The 17,834-nt window shown below is 49.0% G+C and overlaps 1 protein-coding gene across 2 annotated transcripts in view; it reads left to right on the top strand.

Annotated features, from left to right (window-relative positions):
- Positions 1–17,368, top strand: part of CCDC9B (coiled-coil domain containing 9B) — a 51,943-nt gene extending 34,575 nt beyond the window's left edge. For both annotated transcript variants that reach the window (XM_074586639.1, XM_074586638.1), the window contains 3 exons: positions 5,114–5,171; positions 5,509–6,326; positions 15,002–17,368. In XM_074586639.1, the coding sequence (XP_074442740.1) occupies positions 5,114–5,171; positions 5,509–6,294 (844 nt within the window). In that variant the 3' untranslated portion in view covers positions 6,295–6,326; positions 15,002–17,368. The remainder of the gene's footprint in view (positions 1–5,113; positions 5,172–5,508; positions 6,327–15,001) is intronic.
- Positions 17,369–17,834: the final 466 nt, after the last annotated feature.

Raw genomic sequence — 17,834 nt, 5'->3', positions numbered from 1 at the left:
ACAGTAGTAGGTCTAATATGCAGGGCCTGGCACTGTATTAAGCCTGGAGAGTTCTTAATGTTGCTCTTGTTTCCAGTGGCTGTGCTTTGAGGAAATGCACCTGAGCAGCTGTAACTCTCAGCTAGTTAAGCTGTGGACTGGGAACCTACTTACAGCATAAAGATGGGTTATCTTCTGTCTTCCTGAGCCCCGTTAGTTAATCATACATTTAAAATTAAATTTAAATCTGATAAATTGATGAAGAATGGGCTCAACAGCATGCAAATAATCAAGTTAGCTTTGTTCGCAAGTTACATTCCACCCCTTCCCATTCTTCAGCTCCATCCCCTATAAAAGGTACTTGGGAAAGAAAAGCTGATGAGCTGTGCTCGTGTTCGGTCCCCCCCAGCCGCTGACTGCAGCACCGGGGAATTACAGCAGTTCCCAGAGGATATGCGGGATGGGTGTGCCAAGAGATTTCCTTTATATTGTTGCTTTCTATGAATACCTTAGAAGGCTTCAGGCTGAATGTTGCTGCTTAGAACTATGAAAGATGCAGTGATTACACTGTTCTGCCCCGCCTGAAGATGCCAACCCATCAGGGCAAACCAAACTCCCAGACCTCAACGACTATGCTCAGGAGCAAGTGTGGCTCTGCAAAACATAAGGAAAGACTTCAGGAAATAACGATGATGTTAGAAGGACCTGATGACATGATAACCCTCATGCTTCCAGAGTTTAATCTTAAAGTTTAATCCTAAAGTTTAATCCCAATGCAGTCATTTTTTCTTCTCTGTGGACACCTTAGCTGGCTAATTTAGATGCAAATGGCTGCTTAAGTGTGTGCTGGGAATAGACTGTAAATGCAAGAGCGGTGTTGATTTTGAGCGGCTTCTTGGAATGGACAAAGAGTTTGTTGCTTCCCTTTTATAGGCAGTGCGGACGGATGGATCCCGCTATGGTCTGCTCTCTCCTCACCACGGCCCATGGGTCAAACCCCAGTGCTCAGGTCCTGCCTCAGGCTCCGTCTCTGCCCTGGTCAGACCCAGGGGAAGGGGTGAGAGCCTGCCCACCCCCCTACGCCCATCTCCTCTCCTCCTCCTTGGCAAAGCTTGACTTATGCCCCAAAGCGTGACTGTGACGGGCAGATGCTGACTACTTTCCAGAAATCATAACAGGATCTTGAGACGTTTCTTTTTCCTTCTATGCCGAGCTCTCAGAGCCATGCCCAGAAGGAATGCCTTGGCTAGCTGTCTTATGGCAGAAATTCAAAGAAATAATGTTGGGCTGGGATTTAATGTTTTGTACAGACTGCCTCAGAGCTTCTGACTGGCCAGCTTGGAGCGCTGTTTGACGACATCTCATTGAGCTGCGCCTCATTAGCAGCCCTCGGAGTCTCTGCCTGCAGTGGTCTGTGCCTCTTCTGCTCCAGAGCTTGGAGAGGCCACAGATGGCAGCCTCCTCTCTGCCAGCAGCTGGGACAGTTAGCATCGTTTCAAACCAAGTAGGGTTATACCTGAGTATCAGCACTTTTACCTGCTGTAATAACATAGTATTATTCCCTTGCTTTTCTCACCTCACCCCATTAGCAGGACATTTATGCAGTGGATCCAGCAGACTTAAGATCCCTTGTGCCTCGGACGTGCCTGATTGAACCATATCAGAGTCGAAGCACACTGGCAATGTCAACCAGTTCAAAGTGACAGTGGTTTCTGGATCCGTTCTTTATCTGGGGAGAGGGCAAGGTCAGCTAGCCAGATTACACAGCAAGGTTTAGCACCTTCTGTTGGGAGGCGTAGAGGATGCGTTGCAGGGAGGATGCGTTGCAGAGAGGATGCCTGGCTTGTCATAGATTTCCACAGCCTCTTCCTGTCCTGGCAACAAACTGAGAAGGTATGTTTTCCAATACATGTTTGTGTCTGCAGCGCAGAGGCTTGGAGGCTTTCTAGTGCATCTAACTCCTCCAGGGCTGCCGGGTACCATCAGGATGTTATTCATACCCGTTTAAAGGCCTTAAGGCTCCAAAATGGCTGGTGCTAGAAACCTATTTAGATGCCTAAATTCTCTTGCTGATGAAACTATAAAATTTTATATAATATTGTCTCCACAGAGACATTCTTTATTCTTGTTCTTTTTATTTTTTTCTCATTTTATCTCACAGCAAAACAATATATCATACTCCTCCCTGAACATCCTCCATTAGAAATGGGGCTAGAAAGCGTCCTGATTTTTTTTTTTTTCATTCTTGTTTGCTTTGCTTCAGTACTTCATATTTATCAGCTACTAGAATGGAAAATCCTGGTTCATTTAAAACTACAAAGTAGTATCTTAAACATTAGTGTGTTTAGCTGTGAGTAGCTGGAATATGGAGTCATGCCATGAAGTCCTCACCTTCACCTGTGGACCTGGGAATAGCAGGAGAAATGAGGAAGCCAAACACTTGTCTGCTGCAGTGTGGACACCTTCCTCAGCACTATGCGATTGCTCCGTCCTGCCAGAATCACTTTAGAATAGCTCTCCTGCTGCCCATCCATCTCACCTCAGGGACTTTTATTTTTCTTATCTCCTCTTCATTGCATCTTCTGTGTCCTCTGTTGATCTAGAAGGGATCCTGTGACTCTCTGGTCACGTAATCTTTTCTCTGAAGCTGGAAGAGCATCCCTTGCCCCACTGCTTCTCTTTGGGAAGAATCATTCCTGAAGCTTTTCCTCTCATTTCAAACCTGAGCTCAGGGAGCCTTTGGGGTGCTGAATATTTCACGGAATCACAGAATCATAGGGTTGGAAGGAACCTCTGGAGATCATCTAGTGCAACCCCCCTGCCAGAGCAGGGTCACCCAGAGCAGGTGGCACAGGATCGCGTCCAGGCGGGTTTGGGATGTCTCCAGAGACGGAGACTCCCCCACCTCTCTGGGCAGCCTGTGCCAGGGCTCTGCCACCCTCACAGCAAAGAAGTTCCTCCTCGTGTTCAGGTGGAGCTTCCTATGCTCAAGTTTGTGCCCATTACCTCTTGTATTTCTTACCTTCGCTTGTATCTGCCCTTTATCACTTAGAGACTCCTCTCCCATTTAAGTCCAAGCGACTCAACAACAGTGGTAAGACCTGCTTGGCGCATCTGGCAGTGACTTCCAGCAGCAGCTTACCCAAGAATTTGTAGCCAAGTTCCCAGATGAACATCTGTGATGGATAGCACTAGCCGTGCTAGGGAATGAGCTGTGTATTTTCATTGCATCTTAGTGATTAATAACACACTCTGGGGCGTTAGGGGTAATGATGGGGAGGAGGAATATGTCAGGTGGAGATGCTGAATATTTCAGAATTGCTGCCTAGCTATTTTTGGCTATCTTTAGACCTGGGGGGATGGTCTGTTGTAGGCTGGCTCTGCAGGAGCCGTGCAGTGGTAGAGTAGACAGAGCAGGGAGAGGCAGAAACCTGCAGTCAGCAAGTCATTCCTCAGCTTAGATATCGGTCTGGGAAGAACAGTCGTTGGTCCCACGAGCATCAATGCGGAGCGCAGAGGGGAGTCGATCTTGAGGGCAGCCCATGCTGAAATTTAACACGGTTGACTGTGCATGATGAGCTCTACCCTTCTATGCAGCCTGACTTTCTGAGCTCTTGCAGGGCTCCCCTGAAAATACAACCCCAGTGGCGGGGGCTGCTCCCAAGAAAATGGGCCCTTGTGCGGTTTGAGCTGTCACAGCCGGTGGCAGGGACCTACCTTGTGTTCAGGACGAGACCTCGCTGGCTGTGGTTTGGGTGCTGGGTCTGTCGCTAAGCCCTACAGGACTGCTCCAAGCTGCTTCACCCTCTGCCTTATTAAGGGCACCATACCCAGCTCTACACTCTGAGAGCGCCTTGAGGTGCTTGAAATGCAATTCACTTCTGCTCTAAGGACTTTGCTAGATAAAGACAGTGTGAGGCAGCTTAGTGTGATTGTATCATCAGCAGCCTCTGATGGCAATTCCCACATGTTTTTCACAAGGGCACGTGGGATCACTCTAACGCATCTGCCTCTGGAAACACCTGACTCTGCAGTCACGTCAATGTGCCTTTTTATTTTTTGACACAAACTTACCAAACGAAGAGGTCAGTAAGCCCAGCAGAGTCTGAGAGAAGAATTACATCTCACACACGTTTGCATATGTTGTGTTTTAAGAGTATGGGGCAGGGAGAAGTGTGTGTGTGTGTATAAAATGTTTGGGGGGGGGTGGGGAGCGTGCGATATGATTCACCAGGCACACATATGAGAAGGTAAGGGTTACTAAGACCCCTCCCTGCCCAGTAGCACTACACGGGCAAATTCAGATTTATATTCACCCTAGGAAATTCAAACAAGCAAGAGAAAGCAGTTCGTGATGCAGCCTTTAATTCGTCTGTGGCCCTCTGGCACAGGATGTTGTAGCTGCTGCAAATTTATTATGGGGTCAAAATGCACTTACACAAATCCTTGGAAGAGACTGTCTACTAAGCATGACTCAACACAGAGATACCATCTCAGGCTCAGGAAATCCGAGCTGCACGTTTCTGGAAACGGGGGAGGGTACCGGGGAGGTGTTAAACGTATTTGTCCTCTTTTCAAACTCTACCCTAAGCATCTGCTAGTGACGCTGAGAGGGGAAGAGAGCCTGGGCTAGCTGGACCTTCAGGCTGATCCTTATGGCCATTCTTGCAGCCTGCTTGCACATGTCAAGGTCTCCAGTCTCCCAAACCACTTCAAAGCAATTTTATCCTTCACTGTCTGCCTCTATGTCTGCCATTGTGGACACTTGGGCAAGCAGGACAAGACTGGGGCAGACATCAGCATAAGCAAACTGTATATCTTATTAGTCTAATGACAAATGTCTGTTCTGGCAATTGGATTTTATGTTTTCATTACATTTAGAATTATAACAACCGGTTCATTAAGATTTAGTGGTCTCAGATGAGTGTCTCTGGATGGGCTGAGTGCTTTGCAGGTGCCAAAAGGAACTGGACCAGTTATGTCTGTCGCCTTTATCTCTTGTTGCCTGGTCCAGGGGCTCAGACAAGGAATGTGTGGCCCTAGTAGAAATTCCTACCCCGGCGTCAGGCAGGGAGAGTCACTTTGCCATATGAGAACTTGAAGGCCTAAATTCTGAAAATATTTTTCTTGACAGATGGGATGCAAAAGAAGGCGAGGACATGTCTTTTCTGAAGGATGACGTTGATGGCCAGGTGAGTTCATGAGTTCAAGTTGAACACGCACCATCAGGACGGTTGGAGGCTTTCAGCCAGTGCAGAGCTGGAATACCTCTACGTTGGGGTAAGCGTACCCACCTTAGCACCCTCCAGATGGCATGATGTGACAGCAACTTCACTTCTTGCATTGACCCTCTGTCAGCACAACCCCACTTAATCTGGTCCCTGAACACGTCTCGTCTCCACCTACACCCTTTTACTTCCTTTAATGAATTCCATAATTTTCCCCCCAGTTTTGGGAACCATCATAGTCAAGGAATACCGTATACTAATATTTTAATAAGCTGAACTAAATATCTCCTTCTTTTCTTAGAGGAGCCTTGGTAAGGACAAGCGGAAGAGCAGAGGTGAGGAGGGGGTGGAAGAGAACTGCACAGATGAGCTGGAGGAGAAGGTGAAACAGCCAAGTCTCCAAGATCATGGGGCCTCCTCATCACAAAGGCTACAAAGTGGAAAGGTCCAGTCTGCCCACAATGGCCAGAAGGAGGAGCGGAGAGGAGTGAAGGGCTTCAGCACGGAGGCGTCTGTGGCCAACACAGGTGACTCAGAGCCAGGGCACAAGCCAAGCAAGGAAGGCAATGGGGAAGATACCAATGGGAAGCCTGGCTCTGCTGACATGTCCCAGGAGAAGGAGAGCACTAACAGCACTGCTTCACAGGGCAGCCTTCCAAGAACCGTGCAAGCCACGAGGCGTGGCAGTGAGGAGACCTTGTCGTTGCCCATGGGAGCGAATTTAGATGGAGATGGCTTAGAGAAAAACACAGCTTCAGAACAGAAATCCACTGAGGAGCCTTCAAACGGCCACGGCGGAAAGCTTGACACAGCAGTGGGAGACAGACTGGATGCAGGTCAAGGACAGCTGGTGAGAAAAGGAGGGGAGGAAGCGACTCAAGACACTGCCCTTCAGGGGCAAACACTTGCGCTGAAAGGAGGTGAAGATGCTGAAGGCACCGAACACAGAGGAGAGCCTTTGCCCCCAGGGAAAGCCAACTCTGACGAGACTGTTGTGTCTGAGCAGGACACAGCAAAATCACAGTCCAGGGAAGGGGACCAGCCTGAGGATTGCAAGAACAAGGACAGTGGGGACACTCTCAACTAGCAAAGATTGCACGGGCTTGCCTGAGACAGAAGGTGAGTTCCTGACCCCCCTCCCCATGGTGTCTTTGTTACCCCGTTAATGCTCTCAGCCATAGTACATAACAGCATCGTGCCAGATAACTGTCCAGAAGTGTTCACTGACAGTGATATGGATCCCTCAGGTAGTCTGTGCATCACAATGACCTGCCCTGGAGTGCATGGGGAAACAATGGAAAATCAGACAGGAAAATTTGGACAGAAAACTGGACTGCTGAGTCTGGTTGGTGACATGCATTAATTAGGACACAAACTGAAACTATTGCTGGGAAGGGATAACCTCAGCAAGAATAGCAGAATGAATTTGTTTCTGTCTTTGGGGTGACCACAACTAGAATAACTTGAGGTCTGTGTAGTCCCTTTCCCAAAACACTTGCAGAGCTATGGAGGCCCACCTTGTGGACAATAGTTTGAAGAAGGATTCTCTTCCCAGTACAAGGTCTGTGAACGCTGCACTTTGAATTATACATGTGGTAACACTACTGTGCAAGGCAGTGTGTAAATACAAAGGGTGAGGTGGCTCCTGTTGAAAAGGCCTATGAACCAAACAGAAAGGAGGACGAACAGGTCTGTGTATGTAGCAATGCTCCAGGTTTTACTCAAGCAAAGAAATCTCTTCCAGAAAGGCAAATGCAGAACAAGAAAAGCCAGGAGATAGAACAAAGTGTGCTAGGCAGAAAAATAAAGTAGAAGTTAGGAGGAAAGGGCAAAGAGAGAGCGTAGGGGCTCTTTGGCAGTTACCTTTGCAAGACATGTATTTTCTAGGCAATGTCACAGCCAGATCAGGATACCACACCCACAGGCGCTAGAGCAGACCAGTAAGTCAGGATGGGATCCTACCACCAGGTTAGGCAGTAAGGCTGCAGTTCCCTCCACCTAACTCAGGCCAGGACAGAAGCACCTAACTTAAGATCTGGGCTTTGTTCCTCTTCAAAGGAGAGAGATGAGACTTCCAGAACGCAATCCTGCTTGCCTAACACCTGAATTGCCCTCAGGATACTCCTGGCTCCATACTTTAAGTAGAGAGGCAGCAGCTATACTCCATAAATAGGCGCTTCAGGCAGCTAGCTGCTCAAAGCTAGGCAGGCAGAGCGCCCCACCAAGCGCCTTTCCCAATTCCAGCAGGCTTTTCTGCAGACCCCGACCCAGCAGCGCTGCTTAGTATTCATCCCAGAGGCACAAATGAGCTTAGGGATGAAGTGGTTAAGCTGCTAACAGAAAGACTTTCACTATAATCCAATACTATACAAAAGGCATGGAGAAGCGCAAGCGTTACAGCTATTGAAAAAAGACAAAACACCAAGAACCAGCAGGAGCCGGTTCTGTGTTTGAACTAAAATTCCTTCAAGTGCGGGAAATTAATTCCAACAGCATTTAGGAAAATGTTAAGAGACACCTGGATGCACATAGCGGGAGTTTACTGTCCAGGCCGTGCCTCTCCATTCTACCAAAAATCCCCTGCAAAGTAGAGGATGAAGAAATTAAAGTTATCCTGAGTGAGAAAAGTAGTCATTAATTAGACACCTGCTAAGAGGAAACAATAAATTACAGTAGTCCATTTTCATCTCAGCAATGGAGACTCCAATGGGTTTTTGCTGAGTCCACTTCAGCGTGGCTCTTCACTCCATCGCTCCTCACTGAATTCATTAAGGCACGCTTAATTATAACCATAGTCTTATGTCTTGGAGAAGAGGAGGTGACTTAACCTGGTGTTTGCACTTAAGCACTCACATATCTGCTTGGCTAAGCTGGAACTTGAGACTGTTATTGCTCTATGAAGGTGTTTATTGCTTGGGAAACACCAAGTGTAGTGATACTGGGGAAAAATGAAGGGTTAACTGGTGCCCCAGTTACCCCCTACCTTTTCATCCTGCCTGCCTTCCCATCTGTCTGCTTCCTACCTGCAATGCCCATTTTCCTTGGCCTGATCATGCCCCGCCAAGAGAGCATGGTCCTGCCCCACTGTCCTCTCCCAAACAGTTTAAGATGAATTTCCAGGTGTGCCTGAACTACACACTCAGCATCAGATACCACCTCTTGATGCAGACAAATTAAAGCAAGATGGTTTCCTTTTCTGATACTTCCTGTAATGTAGGAGATGGTCCAGATTCCAGGGGAGCCCCGTGCAGGGTTGGGGTGGCAGGTCACCTGGGGAGGGTCGGCCTTTAACCAGACGTGGTGGGGCTGACCTGTGTTAGGATCACAGGAATAGGCACAGCTACGTCAAACCTTACGCCAAGAGAAAGCATTTTCATTCTTTTCAGTCCTTGAACAATCACCAATCACTAATTCACAGCAAAGACACAGCGACGTATCCTCTCTGAGCACCCTGGTCTGTGATTGTTTCATCTGAAGGTTTCTTGCGCTTTCCCCTGAAGCCTCTGACTCTCGCTGACAGCGCACCCTGGGCCGGCGCCGCAGTTTCTGTGTCCCCCGTCTCAGCAATGGGTTTCTCCAGCTTTTTTTTTCATTCTGTTGACTGCAGGAGCATTTCAGGAATGAGCGCACGAGGGCTGCTTGGCTGTTAGTCTTTAACGATGTTCTAGGGCATCATTGTCACCTCCTGTCTGCTGAAGTCACCACAAAGCAATTTGACCTCTCCCTTTGCACCAGTGACAGGCCACGGTCGGGGCTGGCTTTCCCAAACAACATCACTTGCAGACAGAGTAAATCCTGCCATGATTTATTTGTAGTGGGGAGAAGAGCCAAGAGGAAGACAGAGGGACCTGTCTTTAACTGCCTGCTCCCTGTGTCCAACGTGTCAGGAACATCCCCTGGCAGACAAAAAAAACCCAGAAGACCTGGATGTCTCTACTCTAGCTCAGCACAACCAGAGCAGTTCAGCTGCGTGGCCTGACAGCAGGGCTCCTAGGAGCAACAAAATACCAACGACAACAACAACCACAACCGAAAAAGCAAAAGCTCATTTGGCTCATGTCGGTTAAGCTGTCAGTGCGTTCGGAGCGAAAAGGTCTCATGTCTATTCCTGCTGTTGCTTTGAAGTTCCCAAATCAACATGACAGGCTGCATAATGACACAGATGGCAGTCATAAATAACCACCGGCTGCTAACAGTCACTTCCCTTCTCCCTTGGCTTCTGCTTCCTAGTGCTCTATGGATTAGTTTTAGCTCAACTTTATTTTCACGTAATTCTCCCTAAAGTGTTATTTCACAGCAATTCTTTAGAACCAGATCCCTCAGGATTGCCCCCGTTTGAGGTGTGTTTGGACCCGTGGTGGGGTTTTCTATTCATTTTTTTGGCTTACTGAGCCTGATGCCTGCGGCTGACTCCAGACGATGCTTCAGGGCAAGGACTGCCCAAAACGCAACCCACAGGACCCCTGCGTTCAGCAAAGGCATTGACTGTGGCCCACAGAGGGACGTAGTAGGTGTGGCCATCCTGGAGGGCAGCATCCCCGCGCCGGCTGGAGCCCCTTCCTGACTGTCACCACGTGTGGCAGGCGAATGAGTCTGCCTTTTTCAGCCTATCTAATAGAAGTCGGATATTACCGGGCAGAGCTAGGTTTAGCAAGAACCAGGAAAAGAGCATCATTCAGAAAGCTGAAAGAGCAATAAGATCAAGCATTAAACAAAGAGCTGCGCTTTCTTGTTAGAATGCAAAATTAAAAGTTTATTTATTCTTTCTGTGTCTAGTACCGTCAATTCAGGTGCCCAAACCACCTTAATTCTTTGCTTCCTCTCACGGCTGGAGTGGACTCCTTAAGAAGAGTGAGTGAATGGTCCGTAAGCCAGGCTGAGGCCGCGGGCTGGTGGCTCACGTACAGTTTGTAACAGCTGATGCTCACGCTGCATTGCAGACGTCCGTGCTTAACTGTATTGATCTGAGGTCAGGCGGACGCAGTTCCACGATTATCCCATTGCAGCGGAGGAAGGAGGGGGTGTCTCACCCTGTGGCCTGTGCACAAGGGTAACACAAGTTCTCTGCAGAAGGACTTCACGTGGCAAGGTGACCGGGTTGTTGTTACACAAGCCTCCAGGAGGTACTGAGCAGCTCTGGTCTGGTAAATCCAGGCCAGCAGGAAACCTTTACAGTGCCCTGTGTCCATGTAACCAGTGGCCATTATACTGGGGAATGCCCTGAAGCACCTGGCAGAAAACATGAGCCAAGTCTGTGCCGAGAAACCAAATTATACAGAGTCTGAATGACTACGGGTTTGGGGGACAGAGAGTTCATGGCAAAAAAGGAAGATGATTATTGTAACCGGGCCCAACACGAGATATGACCATCCGTAAGGAGAAGCATCTGGAGGGGTGCACTGTCGTGGGTTATCAAGACTGGTTAATAATTTCCTGCCGGGAGGCAGCAGGTAACTTCCCAGTGAGATGAGGGGTGGTGGTTTTTTTTAAAAAATACAGATTTGACAAATGCTATGCATGTACCAGAAATGTGTCTGCCTCCACATTTCGTATTTCATAAAACCCAAACTGGAGCCCTCGTTAAACCTTTTCAAAACAGAAAATTTTAATGTTATGTTTTTAAATACTGGTGATTCAGTTTTGATACGGTGCAATTTTTGGAAAATCAGCGTTGAAACAGATGGTATGATTTTGCAAAAGACAACCTATCAACCCCGGAAGGAATGTAAAAATATCATTCCATTAAAAAGTTTATATCGTGGAATTTCCATCAAGCAGAAAATCCTGTACCAGGTCACATCACCTGATGCCAGGGACCTGCCCTCTGACCATGGATCTCGCAGGTCCCAAAGCATGGCAGATACCTGTAGTGGCAGTGAACGTCAGTAATCAGTGATAACAACGTGTTCTCCACCTGCCCTGCTCCTGGGCTTTGGGGGGCCCATGTCCCCCACACATTAACGTGCAGACTCCACTCCCCACCGCAGATGCTGCCCGTCCATTTCTGCAGAACAGCAGCTCCTTGCAGCAAGCAGCCACCATGCGGGTTTCACAGCTTCCACCGCTAATGTCTATTTATGGCACTAAAAATCTCCAGCACCTTCAAACTAGTTGGAGATGCTGTGCAGGGAGTGTGGTGGGGCTTTCATCCTTTGCTTCAAATAACAAGGAATAAATATTTACCCGAAGCGCAGGACTGGAATCCCTGGAGAACATCCAACAAGTCCCAGAGAAGTAAACGATACACAAAAACCACAGAAGCTTTTCCCTGAATTCTCCTGAGAAAATTAATCTTAACATCTTTAGAGCAAATGCAGCTGGGGGTAGATTTCCAGAGCAGCTCCAGGGATCTGACCTTGCAGCTCTGGCTGACGTAAACAGGAGTGGGGCAGGCAGGGCCTGTGTGCCGCAGGACGGAGGAGGTCAGAAGAGGTCGGCTTTCTGATGCAAACCAGTGCTAAAGGTTGGTGCGGGAAGCAGTGCAAGCAGAAACCAACACTTCTCAATGCAGTTACGGAGCTACGAAGCACATACCGGTTTCCCCAAGGTTCAAGAGACAAGAAGATCCCCTCTGTGATGTCTTGGACACGGCCAGGGATTGGCAGGCTGAGGTCTCAAGGACCTGACTTTAATAGCACTGGCCTGCCCGGTCCTGCCTGCAGCCCACACCACCTCTGGAGCCCACCAGCGTGCTACGGGCACTTCGGATTCCCAGAGCACATCTCAGCAGCACGTACCACCGAAGCGGAGAGTTTAGTCCTCATGCAGAATTAGGGAATCGTAGGGCTTAATACAGCACTCGACAGAGTTACCTTCATGCCTCTGTAGCTATGGGAAGCCTCTTCCATGGCACGACATGGGAAAATACTGTTAACATGGGAAAACACAGGGATTATGTGAGAATGGTTGAAGAGAAACGTACTCGGACTGAAGAACCCCAGGGAAGGACTCCAGGGATGTTCAGGGAACGGTTGTTTAGTCTAGGAAACTGAAGGCAGAAGGCGATGGAGTTGCAATCTCTATAAATACAGTGGAGTAGTAAACACCAGGGAAGGAGAAGAGACATTCAGTCCAGAAAACAATGCTGGTGCGAGAATCAACGTATCGAAGCGGCCCGTGAATAAATATGGGAAAACCGGAAAAAGGTCAGTACCTGTCAGAGGAGAGATGACTTGGAAGCGTGCCGTGGTTGAAGCAGGGACACTTGTCCCCTTGGAGCCTGGCCTGACCAGCACGCCTCTGGCAGGGATTAGGTGACGTGGTGCTTGTGGCAGCAGCAGGATGAGTCTGATGACGAAGCTGTGTATGCTTCTGTGGAAGTTGGTGACCACTGTCAGCACAGATGCTTTCACCGCCACCCAGCAGAACTAGCGTACACAGCCCATCTGGAAATGCAGGCTCTTTACTCCTGCATTTCTCTGGCACTTTGCAGGAGCTTCTGTCTCTTTTTTGGTCTGTGGTGGTGACTTGTGCAGAGAAGGAACTATTTGAAGCTGTTAATGCACTGAGAGTCACAGACCAAAGCACCTATACTTCCTTAGGGCTGCTTACCGAAGCGTAACGCAGCCGCCTGTGTTACCCTCTTAACGTAAACCCCAGATGAAAAGGAGTTAGAGATAAATACACCCCGTTGTGGTCTGTCCTGCCAGGCCCACAGGCCTCTTCCCTTCTGCCAGCTCTGCTGTTCAGAAGGAAGAGGGAGATTGTAGAGAATGACAAGACCTTAACCACTCCAACAAGAATCTCCACCAAAGACTGTCTTTAACCCTTTCATCAAGAGTTGCAGTGATAATTTTTCTACCAGTGGCAAATGTAGACAGGATTCCCCCCCCCGGCCTTAAATCGATAAGTTCTAGTTCAAATGGGAATTAACTCAAGGGTGTCCAATGGCCTGTGCTAGGCAGGAGAAGATGTCTCATGATCTTGCTGGTCTTTTTTCTGGCCTTACAGTGTATGTTGGAACAGCAGATATACGTCCATTTTAAAAAAGCTAAGTGAGAAAATCTGGTGTAATGATGTCTAACAGCTGGTCCTTACACCTCACGTCCCAGTTTGCCTCGTGGTGTTTCATGAAACTGCCCGAGTGGTCCGCTAAGAACAAAATTGTCTCAGGGAACTCTGGACCTGCCCCGGGAGAGACCCAGCAAAATTGCATCTTCCAACCCGAGCAGAGGATGGATGGCGCTAACCTCGGCTGGAGGAGCAAGGGACGGACTGCCGGGCTTCATCAGGCACACTCAGCTGCAGTCTCCAGGGACTGCACACACATCCACCCCCACGGCACGAGGTTTCACGGGCAGCTCCTGCAGCAGTGACAGTGACACAGGGAGGGCAGAGTGGCACTGCAGCCCCTGCTGCGCAGGGCAGAGCCAGCACCCAGCCGCTTCGCCCCTGTGCCCCGGCTCCCAACAGCCAGCCCAGCCCTTGTACGCCTCCGACCGCCCCTCGAGTTATGAACGGAAAAGAGGATCCAGTGTGAAATGAGAGAAATGCTAATCACTGTGTCTAATTACTGAGAGAAGTAACGACTTTAAAGCCCCTCAGTGCCTTGGCTGTAAAGGCTCACTCATGCACAGAAAGGAGGTGTCTGTATTGAAAGGATAATATTGGAAAACAGGAAAGAGAATTGTCTACCAGCGCTAATAGCACAGGGCTGTCAAAGAGACTTTTGAAACCATTAATAATAAAATAGATTAACAATAAACAGAGCTAGCTCTCGAGTCAGTTCAGACTCACAAACCAGATTTTACAGTATTTGGACCACCACGCACAACGCTGAAAATCTGCTTCCCGGCCTTCACGGTAGCGCTGAACCCCGGAATTGTGCTGCTGCAGCACTGAGCACCCCGTGGCAGCAGGATGCGGCCACCCCCGCCCGCTGCACACGCGGGACAATGGAAAATGTCTCCAGCAAGTCTTAGAATCTCCTCTCAGCTGTACACAGCATCGATTATTTCAGTACCTCGGGTACGATTTCAGTGCAGTTCCTTATGAGATATCCGTGGCTGTGTCCTTAACTGATTCCTTTAGAGGTTTCCTCTTCACGCGAGCCTAGCTTACTCTCGCCTCTCCCGCCTTCGTGGTATTTCATCTGGTTTTCTTTTCATATCCCCCCCCCGCCCTGTCTTGTGAGCTTTCGGTGCTGAAATCTCCATCAGCAAAAGGCAGATCTGTGGATTTAAACATGGATGCAGGAAAACACCAGCTCAGCAATTCTGAGCAGCATCCAAGCATCTGGCAAACGCAGGAAAAAAAAAAAGTCTGCCTTTCCCAATTCAAATCAACGTGTGTAGGTGTGGGGCAGGTACAGGGTAGCAGGCTCCACTCAGGGGTCAGTGTTTGACTGGAGGGAAGCTGACAGACCCTTGTGCCCTTGGGGGACACAAGTGCTGCACCCCCAGGGCAGGTTTCACAAGAGGGACACAAAGCCCTGCCCCAAACCAGCCCCTCCTCTTGTTGCTCCAGGTGCTGTACCAGCACACCCCAAAGCCCGCAGAGCTTATGGTTCTTGAGGGAAAAGGAGAGAGTGAAGTAGCCTTACCGAACCCAGAGGAGGACTGGGAGCGTGTTCCATCCAGACTCACATTCAGCTCGTTCCCTGGGCTGCAGAGCACCCCCGCTGCTCCCGTGGGGTCTGGCAGGCAGGTATCTGGGTTACGCTTCGGTGGGACTCCCCAGGCAGCCCCAGCCGTGCAGGAAGGTCAGGTTGAAACTCAGCAGACATTTTTAATTTACTGCTCAGCACGTCCCTAAAGACTGATAACCCCGCTGCTGTCTCTGCTCTTGTTTCACAGGATAACGTGCTGGAGGTGGTGGATGAGAAGAGAAGAGGAGCACAAGCTTCACCTCACTCTTTGACCTTCTATGAAACCAGCTCTCAGCACCCATTCACAACACGTGGGGTCCCCATCCCCGCCCCCCTCCCAGGTTCAGCATCACCCTTCCCTAGCCCTACGCCAAAGGACAGGGAAGGCTACACACACTCCTCTCACTTATCTTTTGTATTTGTTTTGCCTATATTGCAGCTGTGTGGCAAGCCAATTGAATGTCTACTGGATGCACTTTATTTTATTTAATAACTAATTCTGTTTAAAGTTAAGATTTTGGTTTCCGGGCACCCCCGTTTCCTCCCCCAGAGGCTGGCAGGGGCTGCGGCAGCTCTCCCTCGCTGTTGGGCAAGCGGAGCATTAGGAGACAGGGCGAGAGGTGTTAACGTTGTAGTTCAGTAGGTGGATGGGAAAGCAGCGTTCAGAGCAGCTCCTGTGCTAGAGGTTTGTATGCGGTTGATGCGTTGGCAGAGACGTTCAGCAGTTGCATGGGTCGCGGGGCACAAAGAGGGTGGAGCATTTTTGAATTGCACCGTGGGGCGCGGGTGCTTTTGACAAGCACACACCAACCACAGTATTTCATCCTTTAAAAGCTTGCTTTCCTCCTCCTGGTAGATGCAGAAGGGCACAGGCAGCAGAGGCTGAATCAGCACATCAGGAGACTGCTTTTTGCTAAGGCAGGTGGCTGCTGGGTTGAGCAGGTCTGTGCAGCTCCACAAAACACCCTGCCCGCTGCGCAAGGCTACGGTAACTGGAGATACTTGCAGCTCTGTGTGCCAAGCAGGGCAAGGAGGAGGACAGCACAAACGCAATAATCTTCCTTCTCCCCCATGCTGCGCAAAGGAGTTGGCAGCAGGACCCAGCCAAATTGGAGCTGAAGGTCTAAGGCTTCCTATCAAATGCTGTCACCTCCCTGGTTGTGCCTTTCATAGCCTTGTGCTTGACTAAGGGCAGCAGTTCCCCTGGAGGCTGCCATGCAGACATTCTGACCTGGCCTTAAAAGACACCTTTCAAATCGAGGATCTGGATGAGCATTTAGAAGCATAAATGCGCAAGAATCCCAGCTGCGTGGATTTCCAAGCAGCTACGAGATTCACAGCAAGCTAGGACTGAGCTGAAATGTGGCTCCCGATTAAGGAGAAGGCAGAAAGCAGGCACGAGGAATAACACAACGTAATTTCTGATTCTGAATGACAGAGCAGAGAGGGTATCGCCCTCACTTTGAAGCGCTGCTCTGAAACTTGATGCAGGAGTAAACGTACATGCAGACACGGATGCGTGGAGATTTATTGGATTTCGTTGCAGGATGAATTTGCTAACCAAAACAGCAGACTGCCTTGGTGGTAAGGCTGGCATGTGTGGACTGAAATACTGTATGCTGTTTTAATAAACTAATACTTGCACAGATAAACATTTTGGTTTTCCATGTAACTTAGATCCATAGCACCTATCTCATGAAGGATGAGCCTGGGAATTTCCTCTACATGCCACATTCAGGAGAGTTTACTGGCTTCAGACGAGGTATTGTCAAGAAACAGAGTGTGCCGCTTTCATGTTTTACCAGTAGCAACTTCTTCACCCCACCAAAGCCCAGGACGGGTTTATTTGGATTTATCCAACAGATGAAAGAACAGATAGATAAAAGCCAGATTGTAAAACTGCTCCAGGTCCTGGAGATTCTCCATCACTGTTAAAGGCTGATTTTCCTTATCTGACTGGCTCAAAAACCTGCTTGCAATTGTTTAATTTTTTAAATTTATTCTATTTTCTACATCTAAGTCACTTACCTCAATCTTGGTCCCGTCAGCCTGAGTCATTAGCAGCACACCCCAGGCGCTGGCTTGCCACGCGAGGCGCAGTCGGGGACCCCGCGCCAGTGGAGCTCAGCGCCGTCGGGCTCACAGCCAGGCAGGCACCAACCTCTACACTGCCCCGCTCCAGCACGCACTTGTAGAGGTGAAAAAACCAGCTGCAATTGTTTCCATATCTTACCACTCCAGGCTTCTTTTTGAAAGGAAAACAGTCACTTTCCCCCCCTCCCCGTTCCCTCCTTTTTCTCCTGTAAATCCAAGTAACTTTGCATTTAATGCTGCCTAGGAAGGACTGAGTCCGTACCGAGCTCCAGGGATGGGGCTGTACGGATAGTGCCTGTTCTAAGTGTAATTGTTTTCCTGCTCATTAACACTTTCCTCGAATGCACTTTGGTTGGTGCCTGGATTGCAATTTTTCAGAAAACTGTGGCTAGCTGTTTCTTTACAGCGAGAGAAAAGACTGAAAAGTTAAAACATCTGATGCAGAGGGATTATTTATGTGAAATAAAAGTTGTAATGAGGAAAAAGCTCCAGTTTCTTAGTGTTTCTCAGCCCCACATGTAGAGTTTTCTGAATTGAATCTGTGATCTCTGCTTTTTAGAGCAGCAACTCCAATTCAGATCGTTTCGCCCTTAGGAAAGCGCTTAGGGCCAGCTCAGCTAGCTCCAAGAAGATGACAGCCAGCAGCGTAACGCGAGGCTCACTTTTTCACGGGCATCAGAGCCGCCTCATTGCCACAGCACTTTTCTTGCAAGCAGACGTGACGGCAGCTTGCAAAGTCACCTGCCTGCACAGGTACCTGTTTCCTCCCAGCAGGGACGTTGTGGGAGTTACCCTGGCTCCTCCGGACAAGGGGAAAGCAGCAGCCGCTCTCGGGCAGAACACCTTTTTCTTTAAACCAAACAGCTTGCCGCTGGACGCTCGTCTAGTTGGCAAAATTTACCATCAATTTCAACACGGCAACTCTGTAGCTAAAATTCCTATCGAAA

Source organism: Larus michahellis, chromosome 4 (genome assembly GCF_964199755.1).
Source record: "Larus michahellis chromosome 4, bLarMic1.1, whole genome shotgun sequence".
Taxonomy (NCBI): domain Eukaryota; kingdom Metazoa; phylum Chordata; class Aves; order Charadriiformes; family Laridae; genus Larus; species Larus michahellis.
This window is presented reverse-complemented; position numbering and strand designations above follow the sequence as displayed.